The sequence below is a fragment of the Opisthocomus hoazin genome, chromosome 3, assembly GCF_030867145.1.
Source record: "Opisthocomus hoazin isolate bOpiHoa1 chromosome 3, bOpiHoa1.hap1, whole genome shotgun sequence".
NCBI classification, from domain to species: domain Eukaryota; kingdom Metazoa; phylum Chordata; class Aves; order Opisthocomiformes; family Opisthocomidae; genus Opisthocomus; species Opisthocomus hoazin.
This window is the reverse complement of record NC_134416.1, coordinates 37729151-37755018: the sequence shown is the minus strand read 5'-3', so window position 1 is coordinate 37755018 and position 25868 is coordinate 37729151. Positions and strand designations below refer to the sequence as shown.

Sequence of the window (25868 nt, the reverse complement as noted above, 5' to 3'; positions counted from 1 at the left end):
AAACAACTGCAATAAAGACATCTCCGTAGTCATTTTGCATTGCATTTAGAGACAGAATCAATTTACAAAGAATTGTCCTAGAACATGACCAAACTTCACAATTAGTACAACTAGAAGGTTTCTATTCACTCCTCTTTTCCAATAATGACATATGAGCAGTTTCCCATGAAAACAGCGACAAAGTACTTACTGCACTGTTTACTTTGCAGTTCTAGCTTAGTGTTTTTTTCTGTAGTAGAAATGTAGATATACTAGTTTTTCCTATTTTAGAAACTGAAAAACGAAAATCTCACTTGGCAAACTAGAAAACTATTAACTTTTACTTATTCTACTCCAACAGTGCTAAAAAAGTCCATACCTTTTCTTTGCAGCTGGAAAGCATGCTAATAATGCTAAGACAAACAGATTGCACTGAGAGCGCTGGAGACCAGTCTTCTGTTAGAATGGATAAACAGATATGACCATTGCTATAAACATGAGGATGAACAGGAATATTGTCTCCAGTAAACATGACCTAAAAAAGAACAAACATAATTGTTATTTATTGCCCACATTTGAAATAAGATGTATTGCTTTTCGGAAAAACATTAATATCTTACTTAAGAAGCAGATCTGCCATTTTCACTTACAGTAAATAATACACTTTATCATGTTAGGTTCATTTTTGGAAGCTATTAATTGAAATGTAAAATAAAACACTGGAAGCACTAAAGTTAACTGAATAGTTAAATGTAGAGTTTTTTCTATGAGTATTGTAATGACATCAAATTAAACTTTTTATATCTTGCAGCCTCAGCCTTTCACGTCCTAAGAACACAGCTGCCTAAGCAAAACACCGGATTTTAATGATTTCACAAGCCACAATGTTACACACCAGGAAACACGAGATTTACAAATGAGTATTTCTATAACCCTGGACACAGTAGAAATTAAGTACTGAACAACTCATCCAGGTTCCAGCATAAAGAGTAAAATGCATCAATCCCATCAACTACAAAATAAAGGACTTGTACAACTGAAGCATGTTACCATCTGGAAACATTTTTAGATCATTATTTCAAATGGAGTATGTTTTTATTTGACACGGACAAATATGGAAGAACAGCATTTAGAATCTTAACTCCTCTCTATAAAGGATAATATCACAGTCAAAGAAAGGTTAGAAAAGCAATTTTGACAACTGGTGCTCTTACATCAAGTTTTTGTCAAACAGATAGTTGGCTTACGACCAATGGAAATGGAAGTAAAAGTGAAACCTTTGTAGCAGTATTATCCTCCTGAACTCCTTATCCAACATAACCCCTGTCATCTTTTGTGCAACGACATAATAAACCTCTACCACTCATAATACCCAGCAGCCTCTTAAGTGTTTCCTAAGTTATGCAGATATATGTATGTGTACAAATATGTATACATGTGCACAACACACCCACCCCATCACTGACTACAACACAGAAGAAACACCTTCATCATACAGGAAACTGAAAAGAGCGAACTTAACCTATTGCCAAACAGCAGATAGGTTTCTAAGGCAGCCAAAAAACTGGCCTTTCACAGGTCTTTAAACTGGTAATTCTTAAACACTGAAGAGCTTACCTTCATAATCCAGTAGTGTGTTTCCTGTCTAACTAATGTCTTCCTTTTATAGGAAAACCAGGACTAGGGATACTAGGTAAATAAAAGCATGCACACTATGACAGACAACATACACTTAAAGGCAGAAAAACCAAGTGATTAAGCAGCAGAAGTGTAAACTGTCAATTAACTGTAACTAGATTTGCAGAAGAGAGAATTATGACCCAGAAGTTTGTAATGTGGAATGAACTTACTGCACAGCAGCATTTTTATAACAGAAATTCTAGCCTTCTACAATAATCAAGTATCCAGTACTTAAAATTCTTTAATTGTTTTCTGTGCTAAACATCAGTGTAGATGTACAGATCTAATTTGCTCGTTTACAATAAATTGCACAGAGCCACACACACAGGTTGTGTGTAATGAATACAAACAGTAACTTGGAACCTCCTTGGAACCAAACGAACGTGGTTATTCTCCTGTGGGTCACCTATGAGTAGTTCACTATAAACCTGATGGGGTGCAGAAATACAGGTGGCCAGTTTGTTCCTTAAAACCTATGACTGAGAAGTCAGCATTCTAGTTTTTATCATCATACCTAAAAATATGTAATATTTATGGTTTAAGTGTCTCTCACAGCCCTGGGCTTCTGTTTCAGCACCAATGAGAAAAGTGCCAGAGATCACTCTTAGAACTTTGAGCTGAAACAGACAAGGACAAAGAACTAAGGCACTCTTGCTTTTCTTCTTCCTTTTTCAGAAGTGCAGGGGTGACAGCCGAACGCCACTCTTACCAGTCACGTGTTGTAACATTCCCCTCAGGTGATGGAAGAACAGATGTACAGAGCTCATTCTGCAGCCTAGTAGTTATTGCTGCCCTTCAGTTCTTTATATTGCCATGAAAGCACCACAGTATCTCACACCTCAACTATAACCACTAGATTTGCAGGCCTTTCATAAGGATGTCATGTATCTACAAGAATCCCTACCAAAAAGACAGGGGATGAAGAAGCAGTTTGCTGTTTACTCTACTCCTACACTGCAGTGAAGGGGATCTTCCTACTTTACCCTGTGTTGCTCTTTCATACAATATGAACATCAACCTCAAAGAAGCCTCCAGTCTACACTGTTCTTTCATCTCCTGTGAAACCAAGTAGACTGTCACAGCACAATTCTGGGATGCATTAGGAGTAGCGTGGCCAGTAGGTCGAGGAAGGTTCTCCTTCCCCTCTACACTGCCCTAGTGAGGTCCCATCTGGAGTACTCTGTCCAGTTCTGGGCTCCCCACTTCAAGAAAGATGAGGAGCTACTGGAGAGAGACCAGCGGAGGGCTACAAGGATGGTGAGGGGACTAGAGCATCTCTCCTGTGAGGAAAGGCTGAGGGAGCTGGGCTTGTTCAGCCTGGAGAGGGGACCTTGTAAATGCCTATAAATACCTTATGGGTGGGTGTCAGGAGGATGGGGCCAGACTCTCTTTAGTGGTGCCCAGCGACAGGACAAGGGGCAATGGGCACAAACTGAAGCACAGGAAGTTCCAGCTGAACATGAGGAAGAACTACTTCGCTCTGAGGGTGATAGAGCACTGGAACAGGCTGCCCAGGGAGGTTGTGGATTCTCCTTCTCTGGAGATATCCAAGACCCGCCTGGAGGAGGTCCTGTGCAGCCTGCTGTAGGTGACCCTGCTTCGGCAGGGGGGTTGGACTGGATGACCCACAGAGGTCCCTTCCAACCCCTAACGTTCTGTTACTCTGTGAATACCTCACTGCAGAGACATTTTTAAAAGAAAAGGCATCTGCAAAATGTGTTTAATACAAATTAAACTAACTAAACCTCACATTATGATATGTGGATGATATTTATATTCAGCATATGTCATGCAGCTGTATCTTAAAGGTAGCGTTAAGCAAGAAGTAAAAAAGCACTTACCTGAGGTGAATCAAAAGGATACCGACTACTGAACTTAAATAGAAGCTGAAATTTCTCCCCTTCATATAGTGTTCCTGGAGCACCCTCCATGTCCACAATCCACCTAAGGTATAAGGAAAAAAACTGTTAGTATTGCGGATTGACATATTATAATTTTAGTCCTGGAGCACAGGACTAATCAAATCAATTGCCAATCACAGCCAGATCTTCTAAACTCTCCATTAGTATCACAACTACCACAAAAGCGAATAACAGATGAAGCCTACATTTGAAAGAAATAAGCTTGGTATTTAACATACAGGCATTGATATAGTACTGCAAATTATATGAGCAATTATGACTTGAACTCAACACAGACCCATCAATTCCCAGTAAAATGACCGTTAATGTGAGACAACAAAGCTGAGACAAAAGACCTCTTCCAAAGTTTATTCCTGCGCAAAAATAGGCTTGGAAGGAAACAAACCAGTGCACATTCTCTTTCATGTTGTTTTACTTTTCTGTCAAGGAAATCATCAATGCAGTTTGTTAAAAAAAAAAATCTGTATCCAAATGTGAATGGCAATGCTACTCTTGCACTAACACCTGTGAAACACTCAGAAATTAAATGGTATATAACCTGGCAGGTAATGGAACCAAAACTGGAAAAGTTAATAGCATAAAAAGGAGAAGGTCACAGCAAATTAAAAACAAAACAAAGGATGTTTTGCAACTGCAGTAAAGATAATACCTCAACATATCACAGTACTCTTTTTTCTCTGATTCTGCTCCTTCCATCATAACAACATAGAAGTAACTGACAGCTAGAGTTCAGGGGCTGAGGCACATTGGGTGTAGGTTTTTTGTTGTTGTTGGTTTTACGGTTGGGTTGTTGGGTTTTTTTTTTTTAATCCAGTCAAAAACAGATGCTTTGCATATTGCTCAACACATACAGCCACACTCTGCTGTCTAAATTCTGTCATCTTGGAGTTCTGTTGTTGATCACTTCACACCATTCTTTGCAGCATCACTTCCCCATTTTTGTCTTTCACCTTTCATTGAGGTTTACACATTGGAGCAATACAATAAAGATTCAGCAAAAGACTACAAAAATGTTCAGGTAAGATCTACATTAGACTCAAGTGAGGCAGCCAAGATTTTTCAGAACAGCAATGTGTACAGAAAAGTTGACATCTCCTTCAGCTGGCAGCCTGATGATCCTGCTCCCATCCTCTCCATCCTCCTCTCATATATGCCCTCCCCTTGTATTTAAGCCCCGCACGCTTTTTATCTTCCTATTACTCTCTTTTTAGAGAGACAAACTGCTTCTCTACTGAATTGCTAGCTGTCACACCCTTCAGAAGGAATGCATCTTCAATAGTAGCGCGACAATGGCTGTACTAGTGTTCCATATTTTAATTTTGTGAAGACTCCTTCAATTTAATATATCTGCGCTGCAGACCGCTTACCTCTTCTTGCGCCTTCTGCTTTTACATTTACATACATGCTGCAGCAATACTCTTCAGCTTTATTGGCCCTTGTGATCCAGAACTTTCACTTAAGGTTTTTAAATTATTTCATTTACTAAGTAGAAGATAACTCTGCCTGTATATTGCTCCTTTTATGGTCAAGGAATCACTAGAACCAATCTTTCCAGTGTGCTTTACGGTTCAGCCATCTCAAATTTCTAATCCTTGTGTATTTAGAATAGATGACTGCTTAACATTTCAAATGACCCAGTTACATCATGGGATCCAATGATTTTATTCAATGTCTTTTGAAACCAAGCTAGTATTGCTAGACGAATCTTTACTGCACCAGTTCAAACCGCAACTTAATGAACTCAGAACATGCTCCTTCACATCAAAAACCCTCAGAGAAAAAAATACAATGTTACTTGTGACAGAAAGTTTCTTAAACAGTGACAATTCCAAAACATAGCATGACAGGAAACAGGAAGTTTTTATTTGTAAGGTACTGAGAAGTACAAAAATTGTACACAGCAGAAAAAAATGAGGTAGTACTCTGGGAACAGAGACATCCTAAGAAGAATGGAAAACCGCAAACCGAAAAAAAAACCCAACAGTTTTTTTTTCTAACTGCTGCAAACTTTCACTTAATACCCGCTTTTTGTTTAAATAGTGAAAAATACTTGCAATACTAGTTTGAGTCTTTTTTTTTCAGAAAATTTAAGTATTTTGCTTCCCAAACAAAACCCAAAGTAAAGCAAGAAACACAAGCTGTAATTCAAAAGTTATACAGCAGTTTATTATTATTTGTACAAAATTCCAGGAAGTGCTACTGCAATTTGTTTTCATAATATTAATCTGCATGAACTATCACAAAAAGCAGCATCATTTAAAATGCCATAGCAGTGTTTAACTCAGTATATACAAGGCTTAGGAAAACCTCACGTAGCATGCTGCCACCAGCAAAACTGCAGATGTGAAGCAACATCAGGAGTCTGCTCTATGTTATGTATTTAAATTGATTCACCAATCAATAATATGAACCAGAACATATAGCCTAAGATTCATACTTTTATAATTGTTTACACCTGCTAAGAGTTTTTTAATGTTTCTCTAAAAATTATCTAAAAGAAATGCCAACAGTCTAAATCGTCTGAATTTCAGTCAATTAAAAAAGTAGTTTAAGTACCACCTGTCCATTTCAATGGACAGAACACAGAATATTTGACCATGTTTCTCTTTCCATTTTGCTAATGATAGAAAAAACAACAGTAGGCAGGAAAGTGAAATGAGATGTACTTAGATAACTTTGCTCTTTAGGAAGCTTTCTCCACTTGTCTTAGAGAAAGAAGATAATGGAAATTAACAGCTACAAAACATACTCAACATAAATAACGCAGAAACTCTAAATCAGCTACTCCATTATTTCAATTAATTCAGAAGAGTTTGAGATTAGTAGCTACAAAGGACTGTTAAATTATTATATTCTAAAACATGCAGAAGCTTTTACCAATGGACATTTTGTTAGACAGTAAAACGCCTAACAAAAATGTAATGAATTCACTATCCAGTTCCTAAGAATGTCCAGCATGTTACTGAATATGCTCATTAAGTAGGACAAAGTTTCACTGCCTATACTAAAATAAAAAATTCAGAATGTTACTTCGAATAAGTGGTGGAAGTGGCATGCAGAGGACTTATCACTACTTCTACTTTTCAACTTGACAGCAAAAATAAAACAGCAGATATACTTACTGTGTAATTGAATTTTGTACACTCTTTTCATTGAGAGTCATTCCTGGAGGTGGATCATTTTGCAATGCCAATAGTTCTTTTTGTAATCGTTTCTATAAAGAAATTGTATAGAATATTTGAAATATTAAATAAAGTTCAACAATAAACATGCACACTAAAGTACATTTCATCAATTATTGAAAGGTAAAAGGAATTTTATTTGAAAATTTAAATACAATGTGAAACTGAAATATGAGAAAGGAGGAAGATCCCTCTTTTACAAATTAAAGTAATTAAAAGCCACAGGCAAAAAACATCATAGGCCTTAAACCTACTTTTTGGCAAAATGCAATGGCACTTACGTTTACAACACTTTGCTAAGTCAAAAACCATTCTGTTACAATACACACAGAGGTATCCAGGATTTTGTCACAGTACAAAGATGTCAGTCAGAGCTCTACACCTAGCAGTGAACATTTTGTATTCCCCTGATAGCATCAGATTTGCAATTCATTCTCCACAATTTTAACAGCACAACTCTTCCTCCTCTAACTAATTTCAGATATTTCTACCTGGCATCTATGCAAGCTTTTGCCTTGTTCTAAGTCATCCCAGCGGACAGAACACAAAACTAAAACAAGACTATGTAACTTGTAGAACACAAACTATTTTATGACTTTATAGTAACCGCATCTCAGAACCTACAGAGTTGTAATATTTAGAAAACTGTTACACCAGTAGCTCAGGTAATTCTTACCTATTTTGACAAGGATAAATCAGTAACTGCAACCAGCTGCTTCTAGAACAACTACCAAAACTGTTTCTTACCATCTATGGAGCAACAGAAATGCAACCTCTGTGAAGCGCTATCATTGGCACTGCTGTCAGAGTTTATCTTCTCCATATAAACACTGACACAATATGTTTTGTGTCCATTTCCAAGCCATCTAGATAACCGAAAGTTCAAGGCTTTCTCATTTCTTACTCTCTCCTTCTTCCTGCCAACAATTTTAATGTTTACCGCCTACCAGTCCACTTCCATCATCCTACTAGTCAAAATTATTTTACATAAGATTTAAGCCTGACCTAGCACTCAAAAGGAATAAATATATATGGTTGGGGGTTTAGTCTCTAATTATGATTCAATACACTTTTTTTATTTTAAATGTAGGTTTAGCATGCATTTGTAGTGCTTTCTTAGTAATTTTCCAAACAACTTTTCTGATGCTTAGTAAAATTCAAAAAAATCCCCAGGGGAACATAGAAAGTGCTCATTTTTCAACACAGAAGTGAGTCAGTATCTCATTAATGCATTTGAAATAGGACTACAATAAATTCAGGCACACAACTCCTATGGAAAATGCCCTCACACATTTACAATTTACATTTTGACATTAACTTTCTGTCTCTATCAAGCAGCCCTGAAAACTTGCTTTGGGCTTTTATTTTGAAAGCTCCTACCTTGAACCCAAATACACACTGTTAAAGTCTTATTTGCAAGCAATTAAACAAATACATTTTGAAGTGAAATGTTATGTCAAAAAAAGAAATTTAAAAGCTGTTATAATTGGTGTACAGATACAAACAAACAAAAAACAATGCTAGCATTTTCATAAGAAAGCTATATACATTGCTAAGTGAAAAACAGATCAGAGTCCTAGTGTTCATCTTTCAAGAAAATTTCAGATTATAAACACTAGCATTTAACACTGCTATTAAACTGCAAAAGAACAAAGTTCCAAAACCATTTTACAAATCCCCAATTTGAGTGACGGAGACATTCTGAAGTAAATTCTCTTTCTGACAAGACCACCATCAAATAAACCTCAACAGTAGTCAACTTGTGTATGCCTTGTCATTCAGATTGTCATACAGAGAAATATTTTAAAAGTTCAGGGATGAGAACCTTGTCTTATAAGGGAAAATTCAAACTCTTTCCCTGAAAGAGGAGATTTGGAAACATTAGGTAAAAAAATAGTAAAAAACAAATCTATGTAAGAACAGCAAATAATTCAGTAGATCCATTTACTTACATACGTAGACCAACTATACACCTCTGTCTTTATAAAAAGAGGAGCCTAAAATTGACTTTAAAATTAAACTAAAACCAGTCACATTGAGGTATCAGCACCTGATCAGACACAGTCCTTTGAAAAGAGGAAATTTTGTTTGTTCTGTATCCTACCAAGATCTCCAAATTATCAACACTGAAAATATCCTCTCATTTGAAGTTTGGACCTTTGGATCTTTTCTCCAGCAACCATCATGTCAGTCTACTACAGTCTCAGTCACTCTTTCATCCATCTCACCAGTGTAAAAATATTCTCACTGATTGCTTCACAGCTTTTCAGTTCTCTAATATAATACTTATGGTTCTTTCTAAAAACCCATTAACCGGGGGTGGGGGTGGAATTAAAACGTGTCAGCAGACTATCACCGAAGTGCTCTGTTCCTCTGATCTTAAACATTTGCTGACACTGTCATGGAGGCCTGTCCATGAAAACAAACAATACATGCAGACAACACATTGCTTCCCATCGGTTGCAATACAAAATATATTAAGATCCAAAAATGCATCCCAGAGAAATAACAGGAGATACTATTTACACTTTGGGATAAATGTATCACAGTAAACAAAATCATATTTTTGAAGACAAAACAAGATATTATCATTTCCAAGTTAGCCAGTTCAAATAAGTATCAACATAAGTTCAGTCTAACCCATATTTGCAGCTCTCTGAAAATATAAATAAAAAATTCATCCATGTCATTCTCATATAAAGCTGAAAAGAGCACATTCAGTAGAAAAGGAATACATTATCTGACTATCAAGCCAAAGAAACTCAGTAATATAGGTGCCCCAGAAAAGCAAGCCTATCACATTGCTAGTGTTGCAATGAAATTAAAACAAGCTTCAGCAAAGAAATTTATCACTTTGAAATAAGGGATTCCACAAAGAAAACTTGACTATTATAACCTATTATGCATAGAAAACTCCAGTGCAGTTGTGATAAGCAGTAAGTTCCCAGGCACAGCTCCACACTGGAAAGGTAGGGAGGGGATGCAGATGTCATGAAACCCACAGCTTTTCTGGACTTGTTCTTCATTCAGAGCAAAGTCCCAAACAGAACCAAGTATCAGCAAAAGGCATCATTCCCTTCAGCCTTACTGTAACTACTCTAACTCTATGCCTATCTGAAGTACTAGCTGTGTTCTCCATTATACTGTGCCCTGACAGATTTCATGTATCTCAACATTGCTCCTTTTCAGGGGAAGGCCGGGTAGGGGGGGAAGAAAAACCCCCGAACAACCAAAAAAACCTCCACAAATGAAGAGGATCTCACACCAGAATTGCAGGCAATCAGGACAGAAGACCAACAACTGCTATTAGAGGTGGCACAGAATCCTTTTCATTTTTATTCTCTCCAGCTGTACTGACTATCTTTGATAACTTCCCTTGAAATTGAAGCACCAAGATACCATTTTATAATAATTTCCTACATTTCTCCAGTCCCCATAATGACAGGAACCCTGAAAGTGTTAGCTCAAGGGGAGAAAAATGCTTTAAAAGATTTCACAAGTATTACTCTAGCTACTACAGTCTAAAGATAGAAGCAAGACAAAGCCCTTACACAAAGGGAATTACTTTTGTTGAACCAACAGATACACTTTCAAGTTGTGATACTTTTGGGAATATAAGATCTCATTGGGGTTTTTTCCCAACTGGAATAATAAAATATACTATCTACTCCACTAAACATGCCATACAAGTTAATCATACCTTATCTGACAAATATAGCTGGGTATCATTAATAAGCTTTCACCAGACATTATAAAAATTTGGTTTGTTCTATCAAACGTGAACTCAATTCTTTCTGTACAAACTAATGAATAGCTGTCTATAGACCTTTTCCAGAACATGTTCGAGGGTACTCTGTACCAACTCTAACAAAACTGTAGAGGGCATCATGACCTACTAACCAAAATTCATTCAAATACTGAAAAATTGTTTTAAGAGAGGGGCTAACTAATATTTAGAAAATTGTCTTTTAATCAACCTCTCTGGTCAATGCATTCCAGTGTTTTGACTACCCTCATCATAAAAAGATTTCTGTTGTATCTTATTGGAATATCTCCTATTCCAATTTGTGTCTGTTGCCCCTTGTCTTCCGTGTCATCTTCCCCATTAGGTTGTTGTAGACATCAACAAGATCTCCCCTTTGCCTTCTCTTCTCAAGGCTGAAGAAATCCAGTCAGCCTCTCCTCGTTCGTTGTGTAGTTTCACCCCTAACCATCTCCGTGGCCATCTGCTGGACTCACTCCAGTACGTCCACATCTGTCTTGCACTGGGACAACCGAAAAACAGCACTCCAAATGGAGTCTCCAGTGTCAGAGAGAGAGGAAAATCACTTTTCTTGAGCTGCTGGCTACATGCTTGCACAAACAGCCCAATATACAGCTAAGGATATTCAGAAAACTTAGAAGATACTCTGCAAAGATATTATAAAGGACTATTTTTTTTTCTTCCTCTCTCCCTTACTACAACTTCAAATAATTTGCCTTATGTTGTGTCTCATGAATACACAAAATTGGATTACCAGAAGCCAGATACAGTTTCTATTAAAAAAAAAAAAAAACACAAACCCACAAAATACAAAACTCTTAAATGAAGCCCTTGAAAGCCAGATTTATACAGTTTAATCAGGAAATTCAGCTCCTGGTTACCACAGTAATTTAGAAAACATCTAACGTTTAAATGAAACAACTTGAAAATAATTCCTCTTCAGTGTTTAACAATATTTGTACTAGCTGACCAAAGAGGCTACAAGGAACCTTAATTTTCTCGGAGTAACGCTGTCTAAAGACTACTGCAACATCATGCACAAATCCACAAACATGCACTCTTAGCTTCAAGATAATTCAGTAAAGTACTTGTAAAAAAGCATGATTCTGATATATCAAGCCCACACACGTTACACAGAAAAGGCACGCTGCAACCATACGTTTCTGAAATTAAGTTTGAAAGGGCACAGTTTCAGAGGGAGAAAAGCCCTCCTTGTATTTGACAGCCATGAATACAGAAAACTTTTTCTGGCACAAAATTTTTGAGAATAAGCAATGACATACATAGCAGGACAAAGTACAATGGATTAACACTTTTGAGACCATTTTAACTCTCTCATTTGTAGTATCTTATAAACTTGAGAACTGAAGATACCTCAGTGAAGTCGCCTCTCTATCTTCCTAACAAAAGGATGGATCAAAGATTCTTAAAATACTCTTGTAGTTAAAAGCCTTTAACATTTTCCACATGACCCTATCTCTTGCTTTTGTAATTGGAAGAATTTTCTTCACAGTAAGAGGTCTAGGCGAGTTGAATAAATTATGTCAAATTACTTCTCTTAGTCTTTATGGCTACAGAAGAGAATTCTTTTCCTTATTTCAACTTACTTCTCTCCTTCCCGCAACTAACCACATCATTCTTTCAACTCCTCCCTCTCCAAGTCTCATTTTCTAAGCATTTAATTTTTGCTGGTCTCCAGCTGGCTCCTTAAATTTGTTTTTATATATATTCATATGTAATGTATATATTTTTATATATTTACAAAAGAAGAATGTTTCATCATGACACTTATGTGAATATATCGCAGAGATTTGTTTTTCCTTTGCAGCAGCACAATACTTTTGACTCCCATTCAGTCAGCACACATAACCAAGAGCCTCTTCCACACAAGCACTGGTCAGCCTGCTACTCATATTTATAAACTAGACTTCCATTTCCCCCCTTCTCCCCCCATTAAATACTTTGTAGCGCTCACAACTTAATTGCGTGTTTTAAATTTTAATTCTCCTCCATTTGTTGTCACAAATGTGCTTTGTAAGAACACTTCTATCCCAATCATCCAAGCTGCTTTCAGAAAGTATGACAGCCAATGCAGACTGCCCTCAAAATACCCTTTGGTAGGTCCACTCAGCTTGGCAGAACCAAACGCCCTCTCTGAATCAGACACCCTATTTAAACAAGAGTGTTTTTACTGCAACCAAACAACATCTGTAATACCTTGAGATGTGGTCTGTGCAGTTAGTAAGGAAAAAAAAAATAAAGAATCCACTGATTTATACCACATTTTTTTGGTGTTCTTATTCAAATATCATACTAATGCAAGTCAAAAATATTTATACAGTAAGAATACAGCTACTGCTCCTCTTGCACAATAGTTACCATACAGTAAGAGGAGGAAATCACACTGAGCTAACATGATTCTTCTTCTGAAAACCATTTTGGCTACTTTTTGTCTAGGTACTCACAAGTTAATTGCCTATTATAAGCCATAGGTATTGGAGACTATTCAGTCCAGTGATTTCCAGAAGCCATCCTTTCACATGACAGTAGAAGAATAAAAACAGTACTACTTATGTGGAAACTCACTCAAAATAATTGTCAAAAAACTCAGATTCAGTTGCTTAAACACTTAAAAAAACCCCAAACCAACCCACACAGTTGAACCCTAATGACTGACATAATATCCAATGCCTACAAGGTATTGAATCTGTCTTTTGTTTGGCATTATTTACTGACCCATTACTGTTAATTTAAATATCTATGTCATCTATTCTTTGCTTTCCTTTCCTGTTCACAGGCTCACCTCTTTCTTCATCTTTCTAGTGATCTATAAAAGCCTTTCTTAATGCTTTTCAAATCTGCTTACTTAAAACAATGCACCATGGGTAGATTTCACTCTTATACGCTTGCCCCTTTCTTCTGTATTGAGCTTTAGCAGTAAATACTTTCCACTTTGTTTTGTACAAAGCCTTTTCGATTTTCAAGTCACTAAATAGCTCCCCATGTAACCATACTGACTTCTACTATATTTCCTATAGTTGTTCCACGTTGAGACAGCTTGCCACTGTAAACTAGTATTTTCTTCCAGTAACTTGCAGCCCTTCAACACTCTTCATTATCAGGAGTGCTTCTCTATTTACAGATCTCCAGTTATGTTGATACATGCATATCTTAAGTCAGTACCATTATTACTTTTGCTTTTTTTCTTACCATGAATCAAGAATACCTTTTTTTTCATCACATACTCAAGCTGCTTTCAGCCTTTCAACCGGTTCCTTTAAGTCAAAACACAAGCTACTGCAGTTACTCACTCCCACAATAACCTCCAAACAGATGTTTTCTACACATTGATACGTTCTTGGGAGCTGTGCTTGCTGTATTGTTCTTTTCATACCACAAGACCATCTTTCCAATGTTTCTGCTAATCCATCATAAGATTTCATATAGAAACTCCCTTCCTGCTCAGCCACTGTCTATTTAAAGAGACTGTGAAAGAAAACACGGACAGGAATCATGGAGTTATTTACATAAAGGGGGAATAAATGAAGGATGCACACACAATCTTTTGCTTTATTTTTGAGAAAGGATTTTAAGCTTAAACATTCTTTTAATACTATCCCCAACTAAGCCAAAACTAAAAAGTATCAAATTGGTAAAAACATCGACTATCTAGAAGGAAACAGAACAGCAGAATAGGAGGATCAGAAACCCAAGACTGGATAACACCACAGTCCTTCAATTAAAGGAATAATAACCAGCTGCAAAAGGCAAAGAGTAGTAACATAACCAGAAGTTTACGTATTTTCAAAAAGGTGGAAATCTTTGAAACCAAGGTTACTTAATTCACCTACGTCTACAGGAAAGGATGATTCAAGGATGAAATAAACAAACACAGCTTAACACTGATCTAAGCATCAGTTCCAAAATAAAGTTTATTCAAGTAGTGGAGACATGAGTGACATAGCAATGGTTTGTATTCTGTCACTAATTCTATCAAATAGGATTTGTGCAACCCCTTCAGTTATCCTTCACAGATTTTCTAAAGTGTCAATCTCATAAGACTTGTCGAAGCATACAGAGCAATGAACACAAAATTAACTGGTGTCAGTGGAGTACAATTCCTGCCGGATCCTCAGACAGCGCAAAATGATCATCTTAATTCTGATAGATGGCACTCACTGTCTGTCATGGTTCAAGTTAAATATATCTCTGAAGTCAACAGCTTCTAGCACTTTTGCTAAGCAAAATCACATACTCTTCGTTCTCCAAACTTGCACACTTACTTGGCCACCTCTGGAACTGGTGGGGTAGTATTTCAAATGCTAGAGCTGAATTCTCACTTGTGTTGATTCCTGGTGAATCATATAAAGAAGCAGAATGCAGGGCAGAAGCATATAAAAACATGCAATATGCGAAAAAGGCGGAGAGAGTAGCAGTTTAGGACAGGAGGAGATTTGGAAGTTGGCAACACGAGTATTTCAGAATGTGTCTCCTAGAATCAGATAGTTTGGTTACTGTGCACCATTGAGCTGCATGTGATATATCACATACAAGTTTACTAACAGATACAAATTTTTTTCACTGGTCTCTGTGTCCATCAGCTAAGACACAAGGCAATAACCTATATTCCTAAAGCATATATGACAATATCACCATCACATTACCCAAAACCAGGGATCTTTTTTCCGGTTCCACCAATAATGAGGATCATAACCACAGGCAGACAGGTAGACAGACTTTAACCCCAACTCCCCACAAAACAACACTGCAGTCAAAGGTATTTTTCTCCCCCACCATGAAAACTTCTCCAGCTCTTGTACATATGTGCAAATTACCTTTCTCAATGCCTTTAAAAATGAGTATCACAATACCAGGTGTCTATTTCCAATTCTAAGCCCAATGTCAGAACTCTTACAACAGCTTTGCCCCTCCCTTGGAAAGCTGGAGCCTAGAGAGTTAAAGTTTAACAAGGCTATATGCAAACAAAAACGTGTACAGTGAAGAAGTAAGGCACCCTTAGTTATAGGGATCACTACGGAGTACAAATTATGTACATATTGCTAACAGCAACTATCTAGCCAAAGAATATTGTTTCAGTTAACATATTATACTTCATAATTGGAGTGGGCAAAGCATACACACACTGTTACATTGGCTCTGTTGATTAGCAATAAAATATTATCGCCATAATCCAATCAAGTTCGACTGCGTGCCCACACCCCTGGCTTATTAGAAAGTTTGTATTTTCAGCTATGAGAAGATAAAGGTAAATCATTCAAAGAAAATAAAATTGAAGAGATATCAATGCATACATTTAACAACGTTATATTTGCAGTTCTTGAATATTCCACCTTTTGGTATTTCAAGAAATGTTGCACGAGATGTGCAATGTCTTAAATGGGTAAATTAAATTATGAGCTATCTTAGTCAAATACCTACGAACAATCCTTAACACAGACTTGAAAGTATATTTTAGAGACTTTCCTTTTTTTTTAGAGAAAGGAACAGAGAGAAAAGCTGAGCTGATTAAACCAAAAGGAGATTCAGTACAACACAAAATATATTAAGGGCAGTGGTAAGAGTCTGGTAGAAGACAGCTGGGGGAACAGCCATTTTTTTCTCTACCAGCAGAGCAGAAACCTACCAGCAGAGCAAAAAGTTGAAAAGCGGCAAACAGCTTTCTTTCACTTCTGCTGGAGGAAATGTTCCATCATCACACCTTCTTTTATCACTAACACAAGCTGTAATGGGCGATTAAGCTGGAATGTGGTGGCTTTTTCACCTGGAGTGGCAGAGACTCTACTAGCCATGCTCAGTTAGGCAGTGTCATAAGGATATGAAGAAAGCGAAAGATGGAACAGTAACTTCACAGTCTAGGAAGCATGGGTGTCCAAAACATCTGCACTTGAATTTTGTTAGAAACCTATTTACAAGCACACGAATTCCCTTTTCTTTGTTGCAATGATGTAAGAAAGGAGTAGCCTTCCAAGACCAAGCCTTCCTAGACACTGTCAACTCAAATCTTACCCTGGCTTGGAGATCAAAGAGGAAGAAAAACTAAGTCATAAATCGTTAAAAGCTAAAAATTAATCCCACAGGGCTCCACTCTTCTATTTTATGCTGGTAAAGCTGCTGCACCCTAGGGAGACCTAACAATTTTTCTTCAGTAACTACTCATGATTCTCTTCCACACCCAAAGATTAAAATGTACCCAGCAAATTCTTAGCACAAAAGCACTGTCAGTCCTACGATGAAGTCCTGGCAAAGAATTTACATTTCACTTATGAGCTACAGGCTGTCACCTCCTCCCCCATTCAAGTTACAAAATGTTTCATAAAAACCATCCTTTCTGTTTTGAAGAAGTTTTTGCATGGAGGAGACAAATTTTTTCCCAGTGCTGTGTCACTGAAGGGAGGCAAACAGTAACCTCCTACCAGAACAGGAGGAGTTGTTAACAGGCTGTAACGGTGTTGTTACAACACCACCATGTTGTTTCATAAGCAAAGCTGTTACTAGTCTGCTAGTACAACCTACTAGCCTAGAGAGTAAGTCCAGTAACAACTCTATTTTCCGTATTTGATTCTTCCATTCACACATTTATTACTGAAAAGTATCTCAAATGTAGAATATAAAGTTCTAAACACTGAGTAGATAGTCCTGCTTCTCAAACAAAACTCCTCTACAGAAAAACATTTTTAACAGTGTATTGCTGAAATCGACTGCATGTCACTCTCCAATTAGAAACCTAACTTTAAATACCAAAAAGCTCTCAAAGAGAAGAGAAACAAGGGAAAGATCAAAACCGGTGACATTTAAGAAAAAATCACCTGCTACAGTCCATCTTGTTATTTAAGAAACCTTAAGAAAAGATGAAAGACAGTTCTTACAAATTAAAAACTCCTTTGTTTCCCATCAATCAGGTCATTCAAGAAAGCCCCTGCAGAGTATATCCCATTATTTGGATGAAATTCTTTGGCCCAGACTCCCAAACTCACAAGCCATCCAGATACTTGATTATCACAATCCTAGGTGAATTCTTCCTAATCAAAATTCTCATGGTAAGACTTCATCAAGGCCCAGAGGAAGAAAGATAATTGACTGCATGTGCCCAATTAAAGCTTCAGCAGGGCACAAACAAAACTGCTTCACAAAATATTCTGTCCATAAAAAATAATACCAGGATTTGAATTTGAAGAATTGTTTTCCAGTTTTATCTATTTTTGGCTGAGTATCAGGTTTTCAATCTGTACTGAGAATGCAGAAGCAGATTAGTCTCCTCCTCCTCATTTCTAATAAAACATGTTAACATCTGGCAACCCAGTTCTGATGTTATTTTCCCAGACCAATCCATACTTCAAGCCCTGAATGTCAGGCATTTTGTACATTTCTCTCTTTTTAAAGGAACAGAAAGGTAATGCATGAATCTTTGAATGAGCTAACTGCAAATAAGCTTCCACTGCTAATCTTTCGTTCTTCTGAGCATTTAAAAGTTTCATTAGTTTATGGACCCGGACGGGAGAGAGAGAAAGGACTGTTGATTTCTCAGTTTGATAGCAGAATGTTGTCTTCACACTTGCTCCAAGATATTCTAAAATATTTGTCTGGAAGGTCAAAGTAACACAGTCCTCTTCTAAAGGGAATAATCTGCTTGACTTCAACTCACTAAGAGACAAGATAAACCTGAAATAAGAACTGCAGTATAATTAAAGATAAACCACTAACTACACAGACACACAAAACACTCACTACTCCACAGTCTGAAAAGCTTTTTGCCAGATAATTAAATTTTTTACAATGAACTTGTCATTTTAAAGGAAATTAAGTGAAATCCACTAATGAAGAATAAAGTGAAACTGACAGCTAGTCATCCGTTTTATAAATGGGAGTCTTCAAATGTACCAAGCCCAGCACAAGCCTCATGCAGTGCTACAAAGTCAAATACAAATTATTTTATCTTCTAAGGCCAAGAGTCTGGCATTATTTTAACTGCTTCAGTTAAAGAAATTAATCTAAGACAACACCAAGGGCTGGCACAATGAGGGCAACCATATGTCTACCAGGGAACTTCTTATCCTTACAAAAACCATTCCAAAAGTTGATAACCAATATCAAATTCTGTATTCTGACAAAAAGCCTGTTGGAAAGAAAAGCGGCAAAACATTGGAAGCTGCAAACCGTAACAAGATTTAAATACTCATCAAATCCGTATCCCTAAATATGACGGAGAGAATTTCTGACTTAGAAAACCTCAATCCATTTGGCTTCCTTGTCCCTTCTCATTATTGGCCACCAATTTCTACTCAAGAACAAATAAATAACTCTATGTGAACAAGCAGCATCAAATTCTATGAAGCATTCTATTCCAGCAGACTTTTAGAGACAGTATTTGCTATACTCTAGCAAACTACTATGAACATTTATTGACATATATACAGGGTTTTTTTTCTTGAGGCTGATCAAGCAGCATTTTTTATTAATTTTTTATTAAAGATGACAAGCAACTTTGTATTTGTAATCACCCAAGGAAAAAAAGAATTGTTTTTTAATACTGTGTATGAAATACCTAGTATTTTCAATCAGATCCTTAATTACCAAAAATAGGGTGTCTAGCAACTCCTGCTCTACCACCGTTAACGTCTGTCCTTTCTTTTCTAACACATTAATACTGCTCCCAGCGAGGCAAATCATGGGGTTCCCTCCCTTCTTCCCCCGCCACCTCAGACTGATACCTGTTCTTCATTCCAGTAATTAAGGTTACTTCAGAGAAAAAACAAAAACAGAGAAAAAAAAAAATGGAAAAGCTGGTACAGATTCCAGACTACCTTTTGAAAATACCAAAAACGGGCAGAAAACAAGTTACCTGACCTTCGTTCCATCACTAAAGGTTGCTTACTAGCTCTTTTTATTTTAAAAAATGTAACCTATTTATTTTCATTTGTTTTTAATAAATGAAGTTATAACAGGTTTAAATGAATGTATAATATTGCCTCTTCCTCCCTTTGAAAGGCAAAACCCCAACCCCAGCTGCCAGTTCATCACCGTCCTTCGCTACTCCAAAACCATGCAAGATGCACAAAAGGTTTGGCTTCACGTACCAAGCAAAAGACCTTCGTCGTCCTCTTCCCCAGTGGAAGTTTTAGCCTGTAAGCTCATCCCTCGGTTGTAAACCAAGGCTACGTAAAATACAGGAGCATTATACCAAATACATTTGTATTTGTTGAACACATTCATAACTATCGGCAAGTTCAATGGAAATTGTACCTTCTCTCTTTCAAATTAATAGGGGTAATTTAATCTCAATCTGCAGGAGTATTCACCAGTATAGACTATGCCTGTACATCCTACAGTGAAGATCTTTTAGTCTGAAGGTCTTAGCTCAGAATCTGAGCAAACAATTAAAGAAAGTGCTTGATCACCGAGTTTCGCACATTGTTTGAGCTAAGCTACTTTAGCTTATTAATTACAAACTCACAGAGCTTTCCAAGGGAGCAGCTTAACAAGACAACGCTCCCTGGCTTTTGCAAATCTATTGTTTTCTCTTTTCCCCTTCTCAGAGCTTGAATAGTGAGGCCTAAAAACCAGTACAAGACATTATCAAACTCTGAGCAAAAAATATTTATAATCAACTGGAATAACTATTCTTTGCAATAAATATCTGCCTGCTCTTACTTTCCTGATTTAAATCACACACATATTCATGAGACACCAACATTCAGTGTGATTGGCTGAAAGCATTTATGGTTTTCTGTATTTTAGCTATATAGTTGGTTTATTTGGAAGAAAGATCTGCTGGTAACATACAGGGATGCTGGGTTCAGTAAACTTGTATACTACTGCTTTCTTTTTTGGAAGTTAATTCTTCCACTATAGCTCAAAAGTTGTGCACTCGATGCACAGCAAAGTGTTTCCCAAAATTCTATTTACGCAGGCAGATACGAAAGCAAGTGGGACTCATTGGGGCCTAAAGCCGTAACTTTTATTTTATTTATCTTCACTGACTTAAAGACTGTAAATTTTAAATTTCACTTGATATTCAACTCACTGAAAAAGTTTTTTTAAAAACTCACGAGATTAAACTAACTCATTTTTGTAAAATAACTATAAATTTTGCATTTATCTTATTTTACTGGACCGTGGCTATATGCCAAAGCTAATATGCCACACACCAGTACAGACTGATAACTGAAGGTTACATAAAGGACTAACAACCTCTTAGTGGACAGAAGAAATGCTTTTTACTCTCCACTCATGCTGGTCTCAATTATGGTACTTGCATTTTTCAGTTTAAAAAAATGATTGAAATTTTTATCTTCAACAGTATTTCACCAATGGCACCACTGAATACTTCAAGTTGTTACTAACTACCAACAATTTCATTGTGTTTATAACCCTGAATTGTTTACATAATTAATATTTTATTTGAAATAACACAAATAGCGTCCTGTACTGTGATGTTTAACAGTACAGAACATGGGTGGATCATCCTTCCAGTTCCAATTGACTGAAAACTTTCCTCACTTAAGGTTGGGTTTGTTGTGGTTTTTTAGAAGATACATTAAAAATAGTTTAGAACTTTTTCCTAGACAAAGCTGTGAAATAAGTGAGAGAAAATTATTTCCAAATTATTAAATAAAAATGCTGCCAACACTGAAGAAAGATTAAGCAATAAGCAATTCTTGTGAGAATAGCTGGAAACACAGAACTGCCACTGAGACCAGGAGAGCAGGTAAAGAATAGAACCAAGGAAGTTCTGAAAGTCAGCACATCCAGAGCATGGTATTTTCTCATAATGTAATTATAATGCAATTCTTGTTGAGATTGCAGTGTCTTGTATACATTTTCCCCATTCTCTACCCCACTGGGTAAAAACACCGGGGTGAAACTTGCAGGAAGCTTTTGTACTGCTACTTGCTTGTGTTTTATGATAAAAGCTCGTGGTGATCTCAAACTAACATGAATTCTGCATTCTGTGCATCTAGCAGGTATATTCTATTAAATGTTGTTAACTGTTCAGACATAGGTTTTGAAAAAAATTCTACCTAAAACAAGACTTTTTAAGTGGCACTTTTTATTTTGATACGTGCATTGTATCTTGACGGCGGCCCACCAACAGGCAGTTTTCAAGGGCAAAAGAACTAAGATTCTGATAACACAAACACATGGTGAAAGCTAACATTCTACACTCTTTACTAAAGCTATTTGTATCATTAATTACATTAGCTCTGTATTTAATCAGATATCTACATGTACAAATCTCATGTGTCTAACTTTAAAGGAAAGACCACAGGTTATTTTGGTGATAAAATGCAAACCTAAAAGTGTTCCCATAGATGTGTTTGTGAAAACTGTTTAAATGTGTCCAATCATATTTCAGTATTTGAAGTAACCTGGTATTAAAAATAAAATGAGGGGAAAGGTAAAATGGCAGTAATTAAAATGTCAGCATTATGGATAAAGTCAATCTTGGTATCTGTGGGATAAGGGAAAGGCGTTATTATCTAAAGCTTTGTACAGTAATGATATATTTTCTGTACATTTTCAACTGAACTTCCTTGGCTCTATTTTTTACCTGCTCTTCTATTCTTAATGTAATTTCTCAGAACATCTGAAAACACAGAACAGCAGTTTATTGCTTATTATTTCTTCAGTGCTTGACGCATTTTTATGTCATCTGTACCTTTAAAAATTCAGATTACTAAAGATGCTATACTGAATTTTCTAAAGCAAATCCATTCTACTCACTTGTTCTACACTACTAACAACTTTTCAGAATATTTCTGTTTTTTTTCAGGAAAAAGTTGTACAAGCTAGGGCTTTTCTGGAAAAAGTCTTGGAAAAACAATGCTTTTCCTTCAAGGTTTGTTCGGGGGCTTTTTTTGCTTGGTTTTTAAGACAAAAAAATAATCATTGGCTTAAAGTTATACAAACCAGGTAAAATTAGCCACCACCTTAGACAACACTGGTTAGAAAATAAAACACAGGATCATGTCAATGTTGGCTTTTACTATTCTAGAAGAAAAGTGTTCCAGAAAACTACCATTAAAGAATGTCCACACAGATGAAGACCACAATAAATATAAACCATACACGTAAAGGCTCAAACTCCAAAGTTTTAGAAGTTATTATACATGAACTGAACCGCAGTAGCCGTTGGCAGAAAAGAGCTGCTTTGTTACAGTTTCAAAACTTTCCTTCTGGGCTGACTTGGAACAGGCTGATCAGATAACTCTCGCTTTAAGTTAAGCAGAAAAATGTTGGTGGATCTGTGAAAATGAGATGCAACTAACCTACGGCATAACACATTGCTGCATAAAATCACAGCAGTTTAGGAAGTGACTAAAACTTATTTGGTGTAAAAATATATCATTCTTATCAAAAATATAAATAATTCTGTCACAATGGTACAGTGATAGACTACCAATAGAGACTGCAATGAATTGCACAAACATTTCAGTTAAACATTGGGTATTTGAAAACACTACACATAGCCAAAAAAAGGACATCTCCTTTTTCTGTTAGGCAACTCACATATTAAACGTTAGCACTAACAGTAGTAAATTAAATGATCCTGAATCAAAAAATATTTAAAATTATATACAAAAGCTTCCTTTGTAAAATGTTTTTCACACTGAAGATTTAAATGTTAATTAAGACAAGAATTCAGAGCACTGAAATCTCGCTCACCTGGGAAGGTGGCTACTATTGAGAAACTCACTAATTTTACAGTTCATGTACTAATTTTTCATTTATGCTTCCTGTTTACTTAAAAAAATTCCCAGACAATTCCTTTTCCAATTTGCTAAACTACATTAGCAAACTGTTAAATACAGTAAACTCAGGATAAAGTCATCAGAACATTACACAACTAGCAACATATAGACAAAAAACCTCCATAAATTTCCTTGAATCTCTCACCAAAAGACAACAGAACACCATTTAAAAAAAAAAAAAAAAAAGTGTAATCTTACAACTGGTATTTCTAAAATGAAAGCAACTGCAACATCAGGCTTACCACAGCCATATTTTCAGGAAGTGAATACTATCTCCACGTATACCTTATCTTACTTTTAGGCAACGTTTGTCATTCATGTATCCTAAACAACCTAATTTAATTTGTAATCATCATTTCGCCTTTACAGAAGAAGCAACAGGAACGAGGGTGAGGCAAGCTGTAGAAGGTCATTTACTAGGCCAGACACACCAACACATTGCAGATTTACAAAGTTGCACAGAGTGCCTCCTTCAAGTTTCACAACTGCCATTTCCCTGTAGTTTTCACACAGTTTTATACAAGATACCACTTCATAAAATATCGCTTCTATTTTGCAGTTATGCTTGTGGAAGTCTAAACATTGAAAGACAAGCATTACAAAATCGAATTTGCTGAGAGAGCTGATAAAACGAAGGCAGATCAGACTGTCTAAACTACTGCTAAATGAAGAACATTCTGTACAGTACGTTCAAGTTCTTGATCCCATTTCATTTCAGTAACTCGGACACACCATGGTTTTTTATGCTTCTAAACTTCATGAGCAGCATTTTTACCCCATCAAGTTCAGTGGTTTGACATTTTAACTCTTTTTAGCTATGCTAAATCCAGGCTAACAGGACAACTAAACTAATTTCATTGAGTTTGTATACTCCTTCTCATCTGTTCCACTACTAGTAACAAAAAATACAAGTTATACTGGACCAGAATGAAATCAAGAAAGAGAAAGCAGCAGTTTGAGAAAGAAAACAGAAGTGCTAGATCATCCGGATCTTAAAAACAAAATGGAAAACCATAAAAATGCACGGAAAAGCAGAGCAGTTACAGGTGAAATAAGGAAAGACAGGGGCCACTGCCACAAAACCCAGCGATGCTTTCTCCTGCCCCAGTCACAATAAATCACCACCCACTCCAGGCAGCACACAGTGAAAGTAACCCATTCTTCCAGAGCGACTTCTGCAGCTGCTATTTCAGAACTCCTCCGGAGAAGGTATGAATAAGTCATTCAGCTGGAAATACCTGTCAAGCGGCGGGATGTTTCAGGCTGCCGTACCTACAGCAACGCCACCCAACCAAGCCAAGCCAGACGTCGCCTGTCCGCAGGACTGACCCCGCGCTACAATCTCATTTCACGGAGAGAAAGGGGACCGACCCCAGGGGTGACGTGGGCGCACGGCTGGGGATAACATTTCTCTGTCCCATACCCCCTCCCCGTGCCCGAGAACTGCAGTGCCGGAACCCCAGAGGCACCCGGGAAGACGGAGCAGTCGGTCACGTCCTTCGACGCCGTCCCGACGGTGGCACCGGGGGGGCTCCGGGACACTTCCCCCCGCGGTGCCCACAGCGCCGTGGGAGAGCTCCTGGCCCCCTCAAACCCGGCCGAGAGGGAGAGAGATCCCTTCGCCCACCCCTCGCCTCCCCGACGAGAGGGGGCACCGCCACCAACGCCCCCCCCCCCCCGAGGCCGCCCTCGCCGTCCCCCCCATCGCCGGGTGCCTCATGCCTCTCCCTCTCCCCCCTCCCCCCCCGCCGCAGCAGCCGGGGCCCGGCCTCGCCCCTCGCAGCCTGCCCCCGCGGGTCTCAGCTCCATCCCGGCGCCCGGCCGGCACTACCCCGTCTACCCCTGCCCTTCCCCGGCCTCCGGGCCCCCGCCCCGGCTCCGCCGCAGGCTCCTCACCTGCATGGACGCCATGATGGATCCTCCCCCTCCCCTCTGCGCTGCCGGCCCGGGCCCACAGAGACGCAGCGCCGCGCGTCCCGCCCCTCCCCGGTCACGTGACCGCGCCGCCGGCCGCGGCGGCCGCGCATGCGCGGGGAGGGCGCCGGGCGGGCGAAGCGGGGCGCCGGGCGTGGCACAGGGCCCCCGGCCGGTCTCCCCGTTGGTGAGGGTCGTTAGGGCCGCACATCCGGAGTCGTTGAGGAGTTTAGTTCGCGGCGGCCATGCCTCCATGGGGGTCTCTGCCGGCTCCCCGCACGCCCGGTGCGTCCCGGCGGGAAGGGCGGGTCAGGGATCCGCAGCGGGCCCGGCCCGGCTCCTTGGGACCAGGCTGCCTTCCTGGGCCTGCCGCCCTGCTGGGCCGCGGGCCCCCGGGCGTTCCGCAGCGGTGGTCTGGCCGCGTCCGTGTCGGCGTAGGTGTATTTTAAATGGCAGCGTTTGGGGATTCTAGTTTTTCCTTCCCTGGACTGGAATGCTCTCTGGCCTTTGCCCCAAATGGTTTTGGGGTAGCTGTGTAGGTGAAAATAAGCAACCACCGCGCACGAGAAGCAACCTGTGTGCAATCCATAAATTAAGCAACTTGAAGGAGCACTTTTCGTAAAGCAGTTATTCCAGCTATAGCATTTCAGACCTAAAG

The 25868-nt window shown here is 38.3% G+C and overlaps 1 protein-coding gene across 2 annotated transcripts in view; it reads right to left on the bottom strand.

The window, feature by feature from the left end:
- Positions 1-25253, bottom strand: part of UBE2W (ubiquitin conjugating enzyme E2 W) — a 34000-nt gene extending 8747 nt beyond the window's left edge. For both annotated transcript variants that reach the window (XR_012763421.1, XM_075416002.1), the window contains exons 1-4: positions 25193-25253; positions 6704-6795; positions 3501-3603; positions 359-514 (exon numbers count right to left, since the gene is read on the bottom strand). Coding sequence is in view for 1 of the 2 variants with exons in the window: in XM_075416002.1 (XP_075272117.1) it covers positions 359-514; positions 3501-3603; positions 6704-6795; positions 25193-25207 (366 nt within the window). In the remaining variant the exon portion in view is untranslated. The remainder of the gene's footprint in view (positions 1-358; positions 515-3500; positions 3604-6703; positions 6796-25192) is intronic.
- Positions 25254-25868: the final 615 nt, after the last annotated feature.